This window comes from Moschus berezovskii, chromosome 19 (assembly GCF_049115385.1).
Source record: "Moschus berezovskii isolate FMDL1 chromosome 19, NW_MosBer_1.0, whole genome shotgun sequence".
Classification (NCBI taxonomy): Eukaryota; Metazoa; Chordata; class Mammalia; order Artiodactyla; family Moschidae; genus Moschus; species Moschus berezovskii.
This window is the reverse complement of record NC_142478.1, coordinates 5419421-5441910: the sequence shown is the minus strand read 5'-3', so window position 1 is coordinate 5441910 and position 22490 is coordinate 5419421. Positions and strand designations below refer to the sequence as shown.

General features: G+C 46.9%; 1 protein-coding gene and 1 long non-coding RNA gene across 9 annotated transcripts in view; one reads left to right on the top strand and one right to left on the bottom strand.

Annotated features, from left to right (window-relative positions):
* The window catches only part of TMEM131L (transmembrane 131 like), a 172869-nt gene extending 170096 nt beyond the window's left edge, over positions 1 to 2773 (bottom strand). For 4 of the 5 annotated variants that reach the window (XM_055405425.2, XM_055405427.2, XM_055405426.2 and 1 more), the window contains exons 1-2: positions 2578 to 2772; positions 1829 to 1899 (exon numbers count right to left, since the gene is read on the bottom strand). In XM_055405425.2, coding sequence (XP_055261400.1) covers positions 1829 to 1899; positions 2578 to 2701 — 195 coding nt within the window. In that variant the 5' untranslated portion in view covers positions 2702 to 2772. Of the gene's footprint in view, positions 1 to 1828; positions 1900 to 2577 lie in introns of all 5 variants that reach the window. The other variant, XM_088827917.1, reaches the window with a different exon arrangement.
* A 39-nt stretch (positions 2774 to 2812) lies between these two features.
* Positions 2813 to 22284, top strand: LOC129542823 (uncharacterized). 4 transcript variants are annotated; one of them, XR_016035296.1, is made up of 7 exons: positions 2813 to 3423; positions 5563 to 5722; positions 7032 to 7109; positions 12170 to 12413; positions 14927 to 15072; positions 20903 to 21182; positions 21831 to 22284. It is a non-coding gene; the product is annotated as an uncharacterized LOC129542823 (long non-coding RNA). The 4 variants fall into 4 exon arrangements; XR_016035297.1 differs by lacking the exon at positions 14927 to 15072 and having other exon boundaries at positions 5616 to 5722; XR_008683164.2 differs by lacking the exon at positions 14927 to 15072.
* The last annotated feature ends 206 nt before the right edge of the window (positions 22285 to 22490 follow it).

The window sequence follows — 22490 nt, the reverse complement described above, 5'->3', positions numbered from 1 at the left end:
TTTCACTTTCATTACAGCTTTGATTAAAACAGCTTAGGTATAAACGCTTCTACAGTGAACATTCCAGACAGATAGCTTCTAAAATTCTAACACTATTAAAATCACTTTTGAGCCTATAAATAAAATCATTCATCATATCAGAGACTGACATTTCCACCTCTGAGGACAGTGACTGCTTCAACTACTGCTACAACAAATGAAAGTCTGTAATTTACTTTCCTTTCAGTCTGGGTTGGCTTTCAACACTAACCAGTTAAGAGGTAGAGGGTACAATTGAGTAAAAATGCAAATATGTATAGCTATACACCAGTGCTTCTCAACCCAGGCAGTTCTGCTCCCGAGAGACATTTGGCAATGTCTGGAGACATTTTTAGCTGTCACAAATCGGGGAGGAGGGGGGAGGGATAAGGGGGAGAGAGAAGAGCCACTGGCATCTAGTGGATAGGGGCAGATGCTCTAACTGCGCGACAGCACGCCAGCCCCAAGCGTTACTAACACCTCTGCTGAAATCTCTGATATACACAAATATGACCATACTTTATTTGTTAAAAGTAAATGTGTCAAATGTTAAGTATGTTTCTCTCATCAGGAACTGAATGATTTCTATTTTGTTCTTTTTATCTTATTGCATTTTTTAACACTACACATTTGCCATTTACAATGGGGGGGGGGGGATCCATTTAGGAAGAAACTTTTCAGAGAAGGACAAACTGTTGATCCCTATCCTGACAGGACTTTTTCTCCAAGGACTGGTCTTATGCAGCACCCTGGCCTACAGCGAAGGGTCAGGAAATTTTTCCTCTAAAAAAGCTGTTGAAGCTGTTATTCATTAGCCCTGTATTAAAACGAATATTCCAAATATCTAGCAGCACTCCGAAATGTAAAACTGCACAACGTCACCAGTCAATTTCCAGCTACACATCCTGTTTTCTCAACAGCCACAAGAGACAACATAGAATTAAGTGCTACCACCAATGGAGGAAGCAATGAACATCCTCAAAACTACCGCACACAAACTGACTATTCCCTGAGGATTCAAACCACTCCCCCACCTACCCAAAACATGCATCTCCCATGCTGTGCATGCGTACTGTCGCTGCTCAAAGACAGTCAACAATATTATATTTAAATGTGTACATCTGCAGTCAATGAAAACTTCTCTTAAAGTTAAAAAACCTTGAACACAAAGGCTTTGCCGTACTCTGTGGCAGTGGTAAACCCTGGATGATGCCAAATGTCCAACCAATCTTTACCAACGATTTTTCCACGTGCCATCATTATATCGCATGGGGTGGGGGCCTTACATTCTAGTTCTTAACAAGAGGCTGTATTTTAACACAAATTAAAGGCACTTGGAAGAGATCCAAGATCACAATTTTTTAAAGTCCCATCTTCATCCAAACAAAGCTATTTAAGGCCAATGGCACGGACCACTCTCTAACATTTCTGCAATCAACACTGCATCTTCCGGTGGTCCTCAGGCACACAGCACGGCTCACGGAGAGATCAGGGCACGGGCCCCTCGCCCACCCTGGACCGCAGCCGGCCGAGGGGCCCGCCCTGTCCCTGGGCACCGGCGCCGCGGCCCTGCTGAGGTGGCCTCGGCTCCCACCTCCTGAACTTGGGGCCGGCGTGACTCACGCCCTGTCACATGGCGCGGGAGGAGGCCGCGCAGGCCACCGTGGCCAGGTGTTCAGGCTCGGCCGACCGTTTATTTGACTTGCAAAGTGGCCCCAGCGCCGGCGCCGCCGGGGGGCCGCGGCCTCGGAGCCTCCCCCGCCCCCGCCCCGCTGCCCCGCAGCCGCCCCGTCACCTCGGCCGTCCTCACCTGAGTGGGCAGCAGGAGTTCCCCTTCCTCCGCCTGCCACAGCTCCACCACGTTCGGCACGGGCTCGATCGCTGCACCAACACCAGAAAACACACCGAGGTTTTAATGCACGGAAAAGAAACGCTTCCTGTTCCCCCACCGTCTCCTCCGTGCACCCGCCCCACCAAAACAAGCCTCCCTTCCCTTCCAGAAGCGGAGGCCACCCGAGGAGCCAGCCGCGGATCAGAACACAAAGCACCGGGTGCGGGCCGGCAGCCCCTCGGACAGCGCGGCGACGGCGTGCGGGCTCGCGGGCTCCCGCGCTGGGCGAAGGCAGGCCGGCCACCCCGCGGGACCCCGCGCTCCGCATCCCGCAGCAGCCGCGGCGGGCGAGTGCGGGACGCGGCCCTGGCGGCCGGGCTCGGGGAACAAAGCTGCAGGAAGCCGGGCCGCGGCGGGGCCCCAGCGCGCGCCACACAAAGCGGGGGCTGCGCCCGGGGCGCCCGGGGCCCGCGCACAAAGGCTCCGGGGCGCGCGCGGCTAGCGGTCCGCGCCGCGGTCCCCGGGACCCGCGACTGCCCGGCTCTCGGGCGGCCGGGGGCGCGGGAGCGGACGCCGCGGGGAGCGGAGGGCACCAGCCCGGAACTGCCGCCGCTCTCCTTCCCCCTTTCCCGTTCCTCCCCTCGCCCTCTTACAGATCTCAGCGGCTCCCCCAAAAGAAAGCGGGGGCGGGGTGGAGAGGGGAGCCCGCGGAGCGGCGCCAGGCTGACCTTGTCCCTGAGCCCCGCCCGGGCGGCCGCAGGGCAGCAGAACGTGGAAGACGCCCAGCAGGAGGTTCACGGCCGCGGCGGTGCGGCGGTGGCAGCCGGGCTGCGGGCGTCGGGGCCCCGCCATGCTGCTGCTCGCGCTCCTCTCGGCTGCTCGCCGCGCTCGCCGCCCGCTCGCTGGCGCCCCGGCAGCCTCGCCCGGGCCCGCCCCCGCGCCGCCCGCCCCGCCCCGCGCCGCCCCCGCCCCGCCGCAGCCGCCGCCGCCGGCCCGCCTCGGGCGCGCCGCTCGCTCCGCGCGTGTGCGCCGCAGATAGGGAGGGCCGGAACGCCGAGGGGCGCGGGGAACGCGGACAATGCGAACGCCGCGGCCGCCGCCCCGCCCCGCGCGGAGCGCACGGCCGCGGGCCCGGCCCGAGGCCCGGAGGCGGGGGCCGCCCGGAGGCGGGGGCTCAGGGCATTTTCCGCGACCGTGACGGGGGCGCTGGGAGCCGGCGGGAGGGCTCCCTGGCCACTGTCGCCAGGAACTTTGGGGTGGTTTTCGCTTGGTTTGGGCACGCGCGCCACGATCGCGTTATGACCCACGGGGACGCTGGTGGTGGTGGGTGGTGGGATGAGGAGTCGCCCCGCGGGAGGCCCTGGGCAGGATATTGGTGGAAATAATGCACTGGTTGTCCGGAAAGGCGAGTGCAGCCACATGGGTACTGCCAGTCTGCAGCGAGGGTATCCGGTGGCTGCGAAGTCTGTAATTTAGCAGAAGAAGAGCGTCCCCAAGACCCGAGAGGCTGACCTCAGCGCCGCGTGGCGGTGGCGCGCCCGGCACCCTCCGTGGAGACCGTCCAGTTGTGACAGGTGGGGAAGCCTCTTCGGAGAGGGTTTACAGTTTCCAAGACCCTGCACACACTCCTCTTCGGATTCCTATTGCAAAATTTAGCCAGCCTCTTCTGAAATCTGGCTGCGGTCTGGGACATGGTCAGTTGCCTGTCTCTAACATTCCCGCGGAAATTTAAGTGACACTCGGAAATGTGTTTTCTGGCTCCATTTTTTGATGCCTAGAACCAAAAAGTACACGTAAGATCGGAGATCTCTTTTAAGTTAATGCCGTGCCGACGGGATCAAAGGCAAGGGTTTATTCAGGAATCCATTTACACAAGCTGGAAGTATTGGCAGTCTTAAGATATTTTTAGTTAATTTGCTGCTTGTAGAGTAGATTGTATGAAATTCAGAAAATAAGAGCAATATAAAGAGGGGAAGTGACCGGGGCACACTTGTCTGCTTACATTGATCCTCTGTTTAATTGCTTCTGGTGCCTTAGAGTCTAGACAATGGCAAAGCAGTGGTCAAATAGCAGGACAGATGCGGAGAGGAACTAAATCAATTATGGATCCTCTCTTTCCCAAGGACATAATACAGTACTGTGAACGCAGCCTAACACTGTCTGGGCATAACTCTAAACAAGGTTAAATAGCCTAATTGCTTGGCCAGAACTTAACATTCAAGAAGATTAGCATAAATATAAAACCTCCATGTGAAAAAGAAAACATGTTGCATTATCTACTCACTGGTATTCTCCCAACCCTTGCCTTTTCCCCACGTTGCCTGCCAGCATCTACCTTTCCTTAGCAATAACCTCCAGGCCCAAACCAGCATGTCCCTTTTTTCTCTTCATTTAACTTCTCCAGGTTTGCTTTTGCCCCTTTGGCTCTGAAGGTCTATCTTCTGTGTTAAGGAGGCCTCTTAAGACAAGAATACTTGCCTAGTCCACTTAGGTAGTAACTGCACCTTTGAAGTATACTTTTACATGAAAGTTCCCTCATTGACCTGTTTATTTACAATATGTATTTTTTCTAAGATTTTTTGAAGTAAATCATTTTTAAAGCCTTTTTTGAATTTGTTACAGTATTGCTTCTGTTTTATGTTTTTTTGGGTTTTTGGCCAAGAAGCGTGTGGGATCTACCTGACCAGGGATCAGACTTCCACCCCCTACATTGGAAAATTATATCTTAACCACTGGACTGCCAGGCAAGTCCCTACAATGTGTATTAATATGTCTTCTGACCATACTGCTTAGAAAAGCAAGCAAACATCGGCAACCTAACAGGTTTTATTAAATAGTTTAATAAACAGTCACAGGCAAAAACTTTTTTTTACTAATTTTTAAACTGTTTTACTTTTTGCTAAAACTTTTTCACACCAGCCAATACCATAGAATCAATGAAAATGGCTTAACAGATAGACGGTATATAAATACAGCTCTATTTTGTATTTCTACTGAAGCTTTTTAAAGGTCAGCTTAATTTTTCAAGTTGTGGTCTTGAGGACTTTACAGAGTTGGTAATGCTATTTGACTGTTGTTCAAAAGCCAGAAGAACGTCTGCAGTGCCATGGGGTTGGAGAGGGATACAGGATTACACAGCTGTCTTCTTAGATAAATCTGACCTACTTAGCCTTCTCTGGAGGTATTTTTCATGCTGACTCACGAACAACAGGAAAGTTATGGCCCATTAAGTAGCATCCCTGTTTTGAAGTAAACTTCTCCAGAAAAGACTCCTGTGTCATTCATGCTATATTTCTATTATTCCCCTGTGATAATAGGTATTCCATTAGAGCTAGAAAAACTTTGCTATTAAATAATAGCCTAACTGCCTCATTTTACAGAAGAAACTGAAGCCCAGAAAAGATGAGAAATATCCACGTTACAGTGGCAGAGTTATGGGGAAGTATGTATGAAATAATGTTAACTGAAAAAAATTAATGTCAACATGATTAACTTGATATGCAAATTATATACAGAAGATTAAAGCATGGAAGAGACATAGGAGGTAAAAAAAGAGACGATTTACCACAGTATGTCAGTTTTAAATTAGATCTGTATGTTTTTTTAAAACCACATCTAAGAGCAACTAAATCTACCTTTCCTTTAAACATGCAAGATATTGACCGTGCTTTTGACTTACTTTACCCTTGTTCTTTTTCTTTTAACAAGTATAGATGAAAACCAAGCAAGTTTATAAATAAGAGCTATATCTCATCATATCCTACAGAAAATTGATGGGGAAGGGTCAAGCCCAAATCATTTATCTCTAATCCAGAGAAGATTCAACACACCAGGTTACAAGGTGGTTGTGAAGATTAAGTGAGATGCTGTAGGGTAAGTGTCCAGTAGATGGGCTTACTGAATGATAGTAGTGGTATTACCATATGCTCACACTGTGGGGATGTGTCAGACTTTCGTGCATATGCTAAGTTTGATACTGATGTTCAGTTACTTGCATGACCTATTCATTGCCATTCACTGTCATCTCATCACTCAGACATGCTGGAAATGGGAATGATTAATGAAAATGTACATGTAACAGCTGTTTTCCAGTTCATCTATTCATTTACATTCATGGCCTCACCCCAGTGGAGACAACAAAACTGAGTCTCCTATCAGATCATCACTACAGTCACTGCTGGGACGCAAGCCTCTCCCTTGCCTGGGAGGAAAGGCACAGAAGAGGTGGTTCTTGAGCTCAGCAGAAACCTAGGGATTTTAGTCAAGAGTTCTTGAGATGCAGACTGCTCCCGTGACTCAAGAGGACCCTTCTCACTCTTTATTCCACTTTATCTCATCTCTGGCATTGTCCAGGCCAGAATACTGGAGTGGATAGCCTTTAGCTTCTCCAGGAGATCTTCCCAACCCAGGGATTGAACCCAGGTCTCCCACATTGCAGGCAGATTCTTTACCAGCTGAGCCTCAAAGGAAGCCCTTGCCTCATCTCAGGAAGCATCAATTAAGTATTCACACCTTTTTCCAACTACACATTTTGTTGAATAACTGTCCTTTCCCACTGTTGGAACATAAGGCAATTTGGCAGGAGCAGCAGTAGCCACAGTTAAAAACTCATCTTTTCTGTTTTTTTTTATTCATAAAACCATGCAATAAAAAAGGTACATTTTACAGTATAAAAATTAACTGATTAAATTTTACATTAGATAGCTTCCAATAAAATTAAAAAATTTTAAAGAGAAGCTAGAATGTGATTTACACAAGATGCCTTGAGTGTGGTCCTACTACATGTTTCAGTTCAATTCAGTTCAGTTCAGTCACTCAGTCGTGTCCGACTCTTTGCGACCCCATGAATCACAGCATGCCAGGCCTCCCTGTCCATCACCAACTCCCAGAGTTCACTCAAACTCATGTCCACAGAGTCGGTGATGCCATCCAGCCATCTCATTCTCTGTCGTCACATGTTTAGTTATGATTAAATGAATGAGACATGAATAAAAAAAAGTAGTCACCTTCCCAGCCTCCTTTGCAACTTGGCATGGCTATTTGGCCAATTTATGGTCAATGTGATGTAAGCAGACTTCTACTGGCATGGCTTCAAGGTAAGTTATTGTTTTCCTGATGAAGAGGAATAGACTCAGCTAGTATAAGAGTTTTGCTCTGTGTTCTTCTTTCTGCTGGAATATAGATGTGATGCCCTGAGGTTTGGCAGCCTTCAGATAAGCCTGAGGAAGCAAACCCCTGCTGAGGATGGTGCATTGGAAAGGTGAAGTGTTGATCCTAGAGGATTTCTAAAATTGCTGGATTGTCTACCTTTCAACGTCTTGTTTGTAAGCAGAAATAACCCCTTCTTATTGTAGTCAAGTTTTCTGATACTTCCAGTCAAAAACAATCCCAAGGAAAGAAAAAATCAATACAAAAATGGAAGTGAACCATAATCATTTACAAGAACCAGTCTCAAAGATATTAACACAATGGTCATATAACAAGAGGAAACAGCAAAGTAATACGTGGTTTGTTTTACAAGTGCAAATTAAAAGAACTATCATATCATTTTATATCAACTAAATTAGCAAAATAAATAAAAGCAACAAAAATAAATACTGATTGATAGCTGCAGAGAAACAGTGTTTATTACTTAGTAAACTAGTTTATTCTCCAGAGAACAGCCTGTTCCCCACAGGGCCGTCCCTGTAAGTCTGTGGGAACAACACACCCAGCACACGTGGCAAACAGCTCTGTGCCATCCAGGAGGCTGTCCTCACCTCCTCAATCTACTTTGCAGCCATTACCTCCTAAGCCCAGCCTTTGAAAGTAAGAGGACGCAGGTCTTGGTCCTGTATTCTTTCTCTCTCTCTAGATCCAGCCCCAGGTCTTTAAATATTATTTATAAGCTAAAAGTCTCAAGTTTAAAATTTTAGCCTAAACCTAAGGTTCCACACTTACATATCTAACTGCCTGCTTGCCATATCCATTTGAATGGCTAATAAGTGTCTCAAACTGAACATGTCCAAACACTTGATTGCACCCATCCAAACCTGTTACATCCCTACTCTTCTTAACCTCCCACCCATGGCAGCGCCATCTACCTGTGCATGCGTGTCTGACTATTTGTGACCCCTACTCTTGCCTAGAAAATCCCATGCACGGAGGAGCCTGGTAGGCTGCAGTCCATGGGGTTGCTACAAGTCAGACATGACTGAGCGACTTCACTTTCACTTTTACACATTGGAAAAGGAAATGGCAACCCACTCCAGTGTTCTTGCCTGGAGAATCCCAGGGACGGGGGAGCCTGGTGGGCTGCCGTCTATGGGGTCGCACAGAGTCGGACACGACTGAAGTGACTTAGCAGCTTAGCAGACAGTAGCCTGCCAGGCTCCTCTGTCCACAGGATTTCCCAGGTAAAAGTACTGGAGTGGGTTGCCATTTCCTCCTTCCGGGGGATCTTCCCGACCCAGGGATCAAATCTGAGTCTCCTGTATCTCCTGCATTGTAGGCAGATTTTTTTTACCTGGTGAGCCATCAGGGAAGCCGTCTAGCCAGTTGCTGAAGCCCAAAGCCAAGGAGTCTTTTTTTTTAATTAGTCATTCTTTTTTAAATTGTATAGTTGCTAAATTGTATTTTAAATTGTATAGTTGTACAGTGATGTCTTCGTCTCTGCTGTACAGCAAAGTGAATCAGCTGTATGCGTATATATATCCCTCCCTCTTGGGCCTCTCTCCCACTCCCCTGCCCCGTCTTCCCTGCCCCTAGGTCATCACCGAGCATTGAGCTGAGCTCCCTGTGCTGTACAACAGGTTCTTACCGTTATCTGTTTTACACATGGTAGCGTAATGGCAAGCCACCCCAGTACTCTTGCCTGGAAAATCCCATGGATGGAGGAGCCTGGTAGGCTGCAGTCCATGGGGTTGCTAAGGGTCGGACACGACTTCACTTTCACTTTTCACTTTCACACATTGGAGAAGGAAATGGCAACCCACTCCAGCGTTCTTGACTGGAGAATCCCAGGGACGGGGATGCCTGGTGGGCTTCCGTCTATGGGGTCACACAGAGTCGGACACGACTGAAGTGACTTAGCAGCAGCAGCGTATATACCGGAGAAGGCAATGGCAAGCCACTCCAGTACTCTTGCCTAGAAAATCCCATGGATGGAGGAGCCTGGTAGGCTGCAGTCCATGGGGTTGCTAAGGGTCGGACATGACTGAGCGATTTCACTTTCACTTTTCACTTTCACACATTGGAGAAGGAAATGGCAACCCACTCCAGTGTTCTTGCCTGGAGAATCCCAGGGACGGGGGAGCCTAGTGGGCTTCCGTCTATGGGGTCACACAGAGTCGGACACGACTGAAGTGACTTAGCAGCAGCAGCATATATACGCCAATCCTAATCTCCCAGTTCATTCCACAACCCCTTCTCCCACCGGGTCCACATGTCCATGCTCTGTGTCTGCATCTCTGCTCCTGCCCTGCAAGTAGCTTCATCACTACCATTTTTCTCGATTTCATGTGTGTGTTAATATGTGATATTTGTTTTTCTCTTTCTGATTTACTTCACTCCATATGACAGACTCTAGGTCCATGCACCGGAGAAAGCAATGGCACCCCACTCCAGTACTCTTGCCTGGAAAATCCCAGGGACGGAGGAGCCTGGTAGGCTGCAGTCCGTGGGGTCGCTAAGAGTCGGACACGACTGAGTAACTTCACTTTCACTTTTCACTTTCATGCATTGGAGAAGGAAATGGCAACCCACTCCAGTGTTCTTGCCTGGAGAATTCCAGGGACGGGAGAGCCTGGTGGGCTGCCATCCGTGGGGTCGCACAGAGTCGGACACGACTGAAGCAACTTAGCAGCAGCAGCAGCAGGTCCATCCACTTCTCTACAAATGACCCAGGTTTGTTCCTCTTTATGGCTGTAATATGCAAGGTGAAAATGAAACTGAAAGTTGCTCAGTGGTGTCCAACTCTCTGCAACCCCATGGACTGTATGCAAGCAGTCTATTTAATTCCACTTTCCTTTATAGCCTCTAACTCTGAGCAAGTCCTGAGGCGCTCCCCTCTCCTTTATTCCTCAGCCACTAGCCTGATGTCTGAATCAGGACATCAGCACCCAGTCGCTCATGAAGACACCTGCGGTTACCTTCTCCTGATCCCTCTGCTTCCACGCTCATGACATATCTCAGCTGTACTGTGGCCAAAATAATCCTTGTAACAAATTTCGTATCATCTATAAAACCCTTTGGTGGTTTCCCATATGCTGCTGCTGCTGCTGCTGCTGCTGCTGCTGCTGCTAAGTCACTTCAGTCGTGTCCGACTCTGTGTGACCCCATAGACGGAAGCCCACAAGGCTCTCCCATCCCTGAGATTCTCCAGGCAAGAACACTGGAGTGGGTTGCCATTTCCTTCTCCAATGTGTGAAAGTGAAAAGTGAAAGTGAAGTCGCTCAGTCGCATCCGACCCTTAGCGACCCCATGGACTTCAGCCCACCAGGCTCCTCCATCCATGGGATTTTCTAGGCAAGAGTACTGGAGTGGCTTGCCATTGCCTTCTCCGGGTTTCCCATATAATTAGGATAAAATCTAAACTCCTGTCCTCATCCTGCAAGGAACTGAGTAGTCTGGCCTTGCTTGCCTTTCATATTCCACAGGCTTCCCTTTGATAACTGCTCTTCAGCCTGGGGACTGTGTGTCCTCCGAGCTCACCAGTCTTGATCCCCATCCCAGGGCCTTTGTGCTTGCTGTGTTCTCTTCTCAGAAATCCCTCTGTCCTTTCAAGCACACGTCTGGCTCCTCCTCATCACAGACGCAAGGCTGCTGTGCATGCTCATGTCTGGGGAGCCCGGGGACTATTCTCCAGCTTGGATGCACCAAGCCAGGCCCTGGCTGCAGGGTGCCTGCAGTGAGAGGAGCTGCCTTCTGATTCTGCAGGGGCACGGACAGCCTGAACCACAGGCCCAGGACACTGCATCCTCCATCCTCCTGGAAGAGGCAGCTTTTTCTAATCGAAATCTTTTTTTTATTGAAGTGTAGTTGATCTACAATGTTGTGTTCATTTCTGCTGTACATCAAAGTGACTCAGAAACATATATGTGTGTATATATATATGTGTGTATATATATATGTGTGTATATATATATAAACTTCCTTTTTCATATTCTTTTCTATCATGGTTTATCACAGGATATTGAATATAGTTCCTATGCTGTATAGTAGGACTTTGTTTTTTATCCATCCTATATATAATAGTTTAGTTCAGTTCAGTTCAGTCGCTCAGTCGTGTCCAACTCTCCGCAACCCCATGAATCACAGCACGCCAGGCCTCCCTGTCCATCACCAACTCCCGGAGTTCACTCAGACTCAAGTCCACAGAGTCGGTGATGCCATCCAGCCATCTCATCCTCAGTCGTCCCCTTCTCCTCCCGCCCCCAACCTTTCCCAGCATCAGAGTCTTTTCCAGTGAGTCAATTCGTCGCATGAGGTGGCCAAAGTATATATCATAGTTTGCGTCTGCTAATCCCGAACTCCCACTCCATCCTCCCCTCACCAGCCCTTTGGCAAAACCCAGTCTGTTCTGTATGTCTGTGAGTCTGTTTCTGTTTTGTAGTTGAGTTCATTTGTGTCATGTGGCTCAGATGATAAAGAATCCACCGACAATGCAGGAGACCCAGGTTGGACCCCTGGGTTGGGAAGATCCCCTGGAGAAGGGAATGGCTACCTACTCCAGTATCCTTGCCTGGAGAATCCCACAGACAGAGGAGCCTGGCAGGCCACAGTCCATGTGTTCACCAAGAGTCTGACACAACTGAGCAACTAACACTTCCACTTTAGATTCCGCATATAAGTGATAACATAATGTATTTGTCTTTCTCTGTCTGACTTACTTCACTTAGTATGATAATCTCTAGGTCCATCATGTTGCTGCAAATAGCATTATTTCATTCTTTTTCACTGTCGTGTATTATTCTGTTATATATATGTACCACATCTTTATCCATTCATTTGTCAATGGACATTTTGGTTGTTTCCATATCTTGGCTATTGTGAATAGTGCTGCTATGAATGTAGGGGTACATGTATCTTTTATAATTATAGTTTTGTCTGGATCTATGCCCAGGAGTGGGGTTGCTGGATCATATATCAACTCTATCTTTAGTTTTTTGAGGAACCTCCATACTGTTTTCCACAGTGGCCACACTAACTTACATTCCCACCACTGTAGGAGGGTTCCCATTTTGCACACCCTCTCCAGCACAAAACATTATTTCTATGTCTAAAGAGAGAGGAGGGGCTTCCCTGATAGTCCAGTGGTTAAGAATCAACCTTGCAATGCAGGGGACACCGGTTCAATCGCTGGTCTAGGAAGATCCCACATGCCGCCAGGCAGCTGAGCCTGCGAGTCACAACTACAGAACTGCCATACTGCAACTGCGGAAGCCCGTGAGCCTCGAGTCCGCACTCCTCAGCACGAGAAGCCGCCACAGTGAGAAGCCTGCGCTCGGAAACTAGAGAGTGGCCCCCACTCACGGCAGCTGGAGAAAACCCACACACAGCAGCAAAGACCCAGCATGGCCAAAAAGTAAGTAAATCTTTAAAAATATAAAAGAGAAGAGAGAACTGTCGGTGGGCACTCACGTCGTATGCATGTCTTACACAAACCTTGCAAAACTGCGGTGGGATTCGCCTTCTTGTCCTGATTTCACGTGCTGCAAACTGAAACTGACTGTGAATTGTTTCTCTGGAGTTAAAGTTGGACTCCAGTTCTACTGCGTCACACAGTCTCCAAAGATAAAGGAGAACTCACTTGGAAACTTCCATTCCATGCCGCCCCACCCCACCCCCCCACCCATGTTTTAATTCTACTTATTTTAGGATACTTGTAGGAAGGTTTAGAAAAGTCTATGAAGGCCCAGCTATAGTGATTAAGAATGAGTTACTATTGCATGTATAGCTACGAAGCATACCCCATCTATACACCTGCCAGGTGATAAATTAAGGTCAAAATGAAATTCAGTAAAAATCTCTCATTTTTCTCTTGAGCTGCAACACTTTTGGACTTAATGATCTTGTCCTTTTACTGACCTTTGTACATACTAGCTTACAGTCTATTTGAGAAGGTTATTTGTGTAAACCTCTAAAATAGTGACTGCGTTAACTTATTTGTTTATACGTGCTATTAAAATGTTCTATTTGGGAATTCAAAATGTAGAACAAAGAATAGAATTTATTTTTGTTTTCCTTTCTTTCTTATTTGTTATTGGAAAAGATATAGATCGAGATTTCATTTAAAAGGTTGGCAAGAATTCCAATTCTATAAATTGAGTCAATTTCTTAGAAGATGATCTTGGAAAAACTATTTTTTAAAGGTCTGACTTAAGCTTTAATAAAACAAGGCCCAACCTTCATCTGGGAAGCAGAAATAGTCAGTACTTTTTCAGCTCCATTTGACAGTCTGAAGTGATTCCATTATAATTCAGCTTCCTCTTCTAGAAATAATGATAACCTTACCTTCATATGGCGCTTATGGCAAGCCCTATCCTAAAAGTGTTGCTTTTAATAAGTCTTTTCACTTAATCCTGCCATCAACCCTATGGGGTATCAGTTCAGTTCAGTTCAGTTCAGTCGTTCAGTCGTGTCCGACTCTTTGCGACCCCATGAATCACAGCATGCCAGGCCTCCCTGTCCATCACCAACTCCTGGAGTTCACCCAAACTCATGTCCATCCAGTTGGTGATGCCATCCAGCCATCTCATTCTCTGTCATCCCCTTCTCCTCCCCCCCAATCCCTCCCAGCATCAGAGTCTTTCCCAGTGAGTCAACTCTTCGCATGAGGTGGCCAAAGTATTGCAGTTTCAGCTTTAGCATCAGTCCTTCCAATGAACACCCAGGATTGATCTCCTTTAGAATGGACTGGGTGGATCTCCTTGCAGTCCAAGGGACTCTGAAGAGTCTTCTCCAGCACCCCGTATAGGTACTATTATTATCCCTATTTTACCGATGGAGAATTGAGGCACAGATAGGTGAGGTGAAACTAGCAAAGAACTGACTCATTGGAAAAGACCCTGATGCTGGGAAAGATTGAAGGCAGGAGGAGAAGGGGACGACAGAGGATGAGATGGTTGGATGGCATCAGCGACTCAATGGACATGAGTTTGAGCAAACTCTGGTAGTTGGTGCTGGACAGGGAGGCCTGTCCTGCTGCAGTCCATGGGGTGGCAAAGAGTTGGACACAACTGAGCGACTGAACTTAACTAGCCCAAGGTCACAAAGCAGTAAGGTGCAAACCTAGGCTGATCTGGAAACCACATTTTTCACTATCAGAGAAAAACTGCCTTTATCCTCGTGTGAATGGGCAGTGACGGAATGGTAACCATCAGAAGTGTATGCAAAGCACACGGGAATCGGAAACACTGATTAAAGGCCATAATGGCACCAAGTAGACTAACACATTGCCTCTAAGAGGATGTTGATACTGTGCAACCAATTTCTGGATGTTGAATGTATCATGGTTCCAGAAAGAATGGCATGCTTAGTGTTGAAAATGGATCTGTCTTGTGAGGTAATCTTAACATAGGATATGAATTAAGTCATATGAACCCATGTTGCTGTAGGAACTCCCTGAACTAATGCCATCAATCGAGTTCCTTGACTAGATAGCATCCTAACAGTAGCATTTCAGCAACACTTAGCTGACTTACCCATCTAAACAATCTAACTGCAATTCTGGAAAATGTGTTTCATGACCTTGAATAAGGCACTTCAGATCCCTGAGCTTTTTTTCTTGACTTTAAATGAAGCCATAAAATATGACCTCTAATGTCCTTCACATGTTATATAAAGAATGTGAATGATTTTCTGTCCAGACTTGATGACTTGAGAGCAGGAAGTCTGCTTTTTTTTTTTTTAATTCATCATTTCTTACTATTCCAAAATCCACTGAGTAAAGCAACTTCACAGCTTCCTGAATCTGCGTGCTTTCAGATTATAATCATGTTAAGTTTGGCACATCAAATTCAAATAAAAAACTGCCAGGTCAGCAGCAGGGAGCCAGATGTTATGGTTCTGAAATAAGGGGGACTCTTCTTTCTGCAGCTTCAGACCTGGACTGCCAGGCTTGGGCCACGGGCTAAGAGCACAGCCAGCAGAGCACAGGGTCCCAGCTAGGGAGTCCAGGCGAGTTACCTCGCTTCTCTGCACCTCAGTTTCTCACCTGTGAAATGGAGATAATCGTCTACCTCGTAAGTTGCAGCAGAAAACTGAGCTCCTATGTATGTCTGTAGAAGAGTGCCTGGCACATGTTGGTTGGTTGTCGTCATTTCCTGTGTTAAGAAAAACAAGAGGGGAGCTTGAAGGAGGTCGGGTGGAAGCGTGGTAGGATCACAGCAGGAGAGTTGCTCAGGTGATGGCCTCAAAGATGCTTCTTCCAGTCCACATTAGTGCCATTGTGAACCGAGTGCCCTCATGTTGTGAAAGGGCCCCACTTCAGTTATTTTATTGTGACTCGTGTTTCAATTCCCAGGCACCCAAGGCAATATAGGACTTATTTATTTTTCCTTCAACTGAGAAATAGAACTACCCACCCACTGGGAAAGGAACATCTCCATTGAGATCCGATCTGGATTATCAAACAGTGCCCACTCAGGGTGCGCAAGGACTCCACATCCTGCTAAATGCAGAGCCACACACACCCCCCCCCCCCCCAGGGAAAGGGACTGCAGACACGCAACCAGGGAGGGTCTTCACTGGCACAAAATCAGTTCCCTGCACCTGGCCGTTCTCAGCATCCCCCGACCGCCAGCAGCGCGGGAGAGCAATCCCTAGAAAGCAAGCAGCAGGCAGACAAAAGGCAGGGAACACAACCTGCCAACAATAGCTTGTGGTGAGAGCAGGAGCATCCTGAACTGGGGCGCAGCTCTTCCAGGGCAGCGAGAGGCCAAGGGCAGAATCACACACAGTGGTGGGTGAGCCTTGACAGTGGCTGTGGCTCCTGCAGCTGAAGGGCTGGAGGGAGAGCCTCCGACATCAGCCGGCAGCTCTTCCGAGGCATCTGGATCCTCAGAAAGTGGTGAGAAGCGCAAGATGCAGGAGAAAGCTGGGTCGGCAGGCTATGCCCCTGACGCTTCCCCCGCCCTATTTCCTCTGTGAGCTCTTTAAAGTGGTGGTGGTGGCTGGTGCCTAAGTCGTGTCCGACTCTTTGCGACCCCATGGACTGTAGCCCTCCAGGCTTCTCTGTCCATAGGATTCTCCAGGCAAGAATACTGGAGTGGGTAGCCATTCCCTTCTCCAGGGAATCTACCCAACCCAGGAATACAACCCAGGTCTCCTGCCTTGCAGGCAGATTCTTTACCAACTGAGCCATAAACCAGAGCTGTGGGTAAAGGACTGGGAGAAGGTTGGTGAATTTGTTCGGAGACTTTGGCAGTCACCTGTGAGGAGAGAAGACTCTAGACCAGAGTGGTAGTAGCAATTTTGGATAAACAGTTTCTCCCTGCCAGTGTGTAGGCAAATTCTTCTGAGTCGGCCTGGTAAATTTGAAAATGTGACCTGCTTCCACTCCCCTTGGAAGTTATTTTTACTCTCTGTTAAATTATTATTTTGCTTTACATTTCAGTCTTGACACTTTTTTATTGATAGGTCAGCCTCACTTAGAATTGCAATAACTCCATAGTGGCATTTCATGATGGTTAAATTAATGACAGCACAAAGCAAATTATTATAAAACCCAGTGTTGGGAGGAATTCAAAGAAGCCCACTCTTAACAGTGCCGAGGGTAAGACAAACTGGATACTTCTTCTTGAGGGTAACCTGAATACAGGACAAGAGCTGTAAAAATGACTGTACCATTTGACATAGTAATATTCTTGGAAGCCTGTTTTGAAGAACTAATTTTAAATGAAAGATATTTTACGAGATATTTATGGCCATGTTATTTGTAAATAGCTCCAAATTGGAAATACCCAAAATAAATCCACTAACTTGGAAATGGCAAAGATAACTATGAAAGATTCTGTGAAAAGCTACTCAGTACAATGACAATATATAAAATAATTTTACAAAGAAAAAGTGCACCGTATAGTTGGAGCAAAAGGGACTTCTGGCAATAAAGCCGGGAGAGGGTAGAGAATGGTGTTTCATTTGGGCAGAACGTGGGGCTTGTGAAACGGGAAGGGACCTGCAACTCCACTTGGAAGGGTGTGAGTGCCAGGATCAACAATGACAAGGCATGTGGATTTAAACACAATCCATGGGACTTCTCTGGTGGTCCAGTGGGTAGGACTCCATGTTCCAATGCAGGGGCCCAGGATCTATCTCTGGTCAGGGAACTAGATCCCACACGCTGCAACTAAGAGTTCATATGCCTCAGCTAAGACCCAGCACAGCCAAATACATAAATAAATGTTTAAAAAATAAACACAAACCAAGACCTGAAAACTCAGGAGATCGTGAAGTGAAGTGAAAGTCACTCAGTTGTGTCCAACTCTTTGTGACCCCATGGACTATACAGTCCATGGAATTCTCCAGGCCAGAATACTGGGGTGGATAGCCTTTCACATCTCCAGGGGATCTTCCCAACCCAGGGATCAAACCCAGGTCTCCCACATTGCAGGTGGATTCTTTACCGGCTGAGCCACAAGAGAAGCCCAAGAATATGGAGTGGGTAGCCTATCCGGATCTTCCCGACCCAGGACTTGAACCGGGGTGTCTTGAACTGCAGGCAGATTCTTTACTAACTGAGCTATCAGGGAAGCCCAGGAGGTCATAGTCATAAACAATTGGAAGACTGCAGAAGAGGAGGTGGGTGAGGGGGTGGATTATAACCTCAGTGGGCAAGGGACTCGGTGGTCAGTCCTCTCTCTGCCCCTCCAGTGAGTGGCTAATGAAAGGCAGCCCTGAAGTCGGAAGCCAGTGTGCAGGTCAGTGGCTTAGAACAGGCAGGGCTCTGAACAGGAAATGGCTAAGACAGCCTTTCTAGCTGTCAAAGGAAGTTGACGTAATGAAGACGGGGCTCTGGGAAGATGTTGCTCAATTATTAAGGCCTAACACTTGAGATCACCTCTGAAAAAGAAGCCCAGGTGGTAACTGAAAAAGGTAAGAAGCAAGCCTCCAATTAAAATAAATACATTTATATTAAAAAAACAAAGGTAAGAAACAGGTCGAGAGGATTAGATAAAACAATACAGGTGAAGCCTTGTGCCACCTGGGAAAGGCTTTATAAATACTTTCTCTGGAGACTAGGGAGTCACTCTATGAAAAAGGCTGCAAAGTTAGCTGGTGTGTTCTTAATTCTAATCCTACATGGATAGGTGGCTTTATAAATTCTTTCAGTTCTAGTTTTGAACAAGTAGTGGCAAAATTGTATGCTTGTATCTTTGACTCTTTTTCAAGAGATTTCTGGTGATCTTTAAGCCAGCCTATTTGAATGAATCAATTGAATTAGAGAAACAGTCTAAAACAGCAAATCAGCCATGATTGGCTCCATGAGGTTTCTATTCTGAGTATTTTAATTGTATGACCACTCCATTCATCATTCATTCATTCAGGGAAATCTGGAGAGGAGTAAGTAGGGTAAAGTGTAAGGAAATAAAAAGGTACAGAATGCTACAGATGACAGAAATAGAGAAATATGGAAGTAGGGATATGTTATACAAATTGTCCTTCCTGCTGATCACAATGAGTAAATAGCTTACCTCTTTGCACAGAACAACGTTTGATCTTTCTTGTCTAAGCTTATCACGTGGTTGATGAGGCCGGTACATTCTGCTCGCTGCGTACTTGCACTTACATGTTTCCTTAATGTTTGGTTCACCAGGCCAAGACTCCGCTTCTACTTCATGCTTCAGAGAGATCAAGTTTCAATTCCCGTTGCTTGACTCTTCTGTACCTCCCCCCACCCCACCCACCTTCTGTGTCTTATAAAAATGAACCTTTCTTTTGATTTTCTTCTTGTCAACACTGTTCTAAGGCTGTTTTCTCTCCCTTCTGCTGTTAAGCGTCACGTGTGGCATTAAGCCCAGTTGTCTGAAGGGACAGAGCAGGACTTCTAGCTGAGAAAGGTAGTCATCTTGACTTGACACCAGTTTATCCTTGTGATGAAAGTACCATTTCATTCTTGATGGCCTTAATTTAGCATTTATCCTAGGGGCTGGGTTTTGTGTTGCCTTTATAAATACACACGTGCGCACACACACATACACACACACACACACACACACAAAGAGCCTAGTTCTTTTTAGGCACTTCTCCAGCTGTGAGTTTAGCAAGCCTTTCTGGTAATGGGGAGACAGACAGAATTACTGCTCCAAACATTCCCCTGCCACTGATCCAGAACATGTGTTATCATATCACACACTGTAAATTGATTCCGAATTCTTGCCAACAGGGCAGAGTCTGCATTCCAAATACCTAAGACCCTAGGACAGTGAGTTGTAGAAGAGAAATATGCCTTGCTTCCTTCTTTAGTTTGATGTGAGCACAAGTAAGTTTGCTAAACATATTTGAGTCTCAGAATTTTTTTTTTCCTGAAAACATAGAACAAGCCCACGAAATCTCTATACCTCAGTGAAAATAGACTTTATCCTGAAAGCCCCCAGGTCCCCTGATTGTTAATGTCATTTCCAATCTCTTGGTGAAGGGTGGTTGACAGGAAGGAGGGCAAGATGGAGGGGGGTTCACATTTAAGATAATAAAGTGACTCTCGTTCAACTGGTGAGAGACATAAACAGTCTGACCGTGATGGTCTCCTGGGAGTGGAGGTCTAGGGTTTCAAATGGTATATAAACAGTTGCAAAATCTCTGAAATTACTCTGGAAATTAACTCCTAGCCCAGATGGCAATGTGAGGAATAAGCATCTATTTTCAGCCCTGTGCTGTCCTGTACGAATGCCCGGAGCTACTGTCAATTTATTTCTTGTTCATAATAATTGTAGATTATGGAACAAATATCTCCAAAACTTCTCTTTATTTTTGTGACTCTTGAGGACTGAAGGGTGGGAACTGGGAGAAGAGAGTGTCACCAGGAACTTGGCATTGGGAACAGCCTGGGGATAAGCAGGCAGGCTGGTTGATCTCAGAAGTTCAAAATCCCCGCTTGGTTACCATGGTGATACCATTCCAGTCCATAATTTCACCTGACAAGGTCGCCATTGTGTCTTCACTCCTGAAGACTAACCCATCCCACTCTTCTTTGATCCTGGTCTTCCTCATTAGATCCTAATAGTCATAAACGCACACATAGGTACAGGGAGTCAATACTTGTGACAAATGAGTTAATGCCACTAGTGGATGAACTGCCAGATCAGTTACTCAAACTACAGCAGTGGCTTCTGCATATTCTCAAATCTCATTGTGCGTGGAAGAGCTGTGGCATCGTGGTGCATGGCTTGGTTTTCCCCGAGTGTAACAGCTAGTGCTAGCTAATAAAATCTGGCTAGCTGCATAATTACCCCAGTTGATTTTCAGGTTGGTCTGGTATAATAGCGACACTGTCTGCCAACCTTGGGGAGGCCTGGCTTCCAGAACCAGTTTGTGGTCAGCTAGCTGAGTGATCTCTACTCACTCTCTCGAGGGCTCTGGTTCTTTAACAATAAGTGGAGGAGTCAAGCTGGCATTGCAGCCTGAAGCTGTCCCGTAGGTCTCAAGTCCAGTGATTCCTTTCCTTATTGTTGCTTTCTTCTCTGAAATTAAACCTTTTACTGTACATTTCTAGGCTGATTTGTTTGATCTTGCTAATTTCAAACCTTTAGGAAATGAAAACAATAATGTTTGAAGGAGGAAGTGTATATTCTCAAAGGAATTTGAACCTTATTATACAACTTTTAAAGGTGTAATTATGTTTGTTTGGGAGAGGCAATATATAAGATTATAATAGAAAAGAATGATTCAAGTCTGTTTAAGTATAATAGGTGTTTACATTTCCTGAAAAGTCAAGTTGTGAATCATGTTTATAAAACTAGATTTAAAGTCTATAGCAACATAAGTGGATTCTTCTTAGGTCAAGACATGTCTATATATTAGAAATCCCTCTTGAGGAATGTTCTCCTATGTTTATTTCTTTATATCTTGATACAGGGCTTCCCTGGTGGCTCAGCAGTAAAGAATCCATCTGCTGATGCAGAAGACAGAAAAGACTCGGGTTTGATCCTTGACTGGGGAAGATCTCCTGGAGGATGGCATGGCAACCCACTCCAGAATTCTTGCCTGGAGAATCCCATGGACAGAAGAGACTGGTGGGCTATAGTCCATGGGGTTGCAGAGGGTCAGACGCCACTGGAGTGACTCAGCACACAGGCATGCACATCCTGCTACAACATATGTCATGGTCAGCGTTTTGCTATGAAAGCCACTGACTGTAAGTATTTGGATTCGTTGACCTGGGTCCCACCATAGAATGTTGGAAGGAAGGGGGTCAGCTCTAGTTGGTCGTGAGATGAGAATATTTAAGAAGCATTTGTGAAAAGGGCTGGAGGAAATTCTTCTGTGCAACTTGGAGGAGGAGGTGATTGTTGGTGGTGTAGTGGGACGCAAGAATGGATCAGTAGGGAGTGAAGGTAGGCCTCCTTTAAAAGAGTTAACTCGGCAACTATCTGGGGGAAGAGCATTTGGGGCAGAGTATGGGCCGGGGCCAGGGCAGGGGCATGCCTGCAGGAGGCCAGAGTGGTGAGAGAGAGAGAGAGAGTTTGGAAGATGAGCTCAGAGGCTGAAGAGTCGGGCAGAGTGAGCCTGGCCTCCTGGGCCAAGGTCAGGGCTTTTGCTTTGCAAAGAGATGGGGAGTCAGGAAGGGCTTTCGGCAGAGTGACCTGACCTGATGGGCATTTTGGGGGGTCCTCCTGGCGGCAGTGTTGAGGGTAGACTATCTGAAGGCAAGGAGCAGACAACCCATGTGAAGTCTCAGCTGAGCTGGTCATCTAGCTTAGAGGTTATATTGACTTGGAGCAGGTGTGAGCAGGAGGGTACTCGGAGATAATCAGATACCAGATTTTATTTTATTTTTTTTTAGGTACCAGATTTTAAAAGAAGTTTGTGAAATGTGACTTTTAAAAGTGAAACCAAGAATGATTCCAAGCAACCCAAAAAGTGGAGTCGCCCTCACCTAAGATGGTGATCAAATGAAACTTCCAACTCCCCCCACAAATCTGAATTTTCCCATTTTAAAAACGGTCAGGGGACCTTCCCTGGTGGTCTACTAGTTAGGAATCTGCCCAACAATGCAGGGGACACAGGTTCAACCCCTGGTCTGGAAACTAGGATCTCACATGCCACGGGTCAACTGAGCCCCGTACGCCACGACTGTGGAAGCCCGTGGACCCTGGAGCCTGTGCTCTGCAACAAGAGAAGCCCCCGCAGTGAGAAGCCTGCACACCACAGCTAGAGAGGAGCCCCGCTGGCTGCAACTAGAGAGAGCCCTCACAGCAGCAAAGACCCAGTGCAGCCAAAAATAAATAAAAATTTAAAAAGAATTTGTTGTTTTTGTTCAGTCGCTCAGTCGTTTCTGACTCTTTGTGACCCCATGGACTGCAGCACACCAGGCTTCCCTGTCCTTCACCAGCTCCCAGAGTTTGCTCAAACTCATGTCCGTTGAGTGGGTGATGCCATCCAACCACCTCATCCTCTGTTGTCCCCTTCTCCTGCCCTGAATCTTTCCCAGCATCAGGGTCTT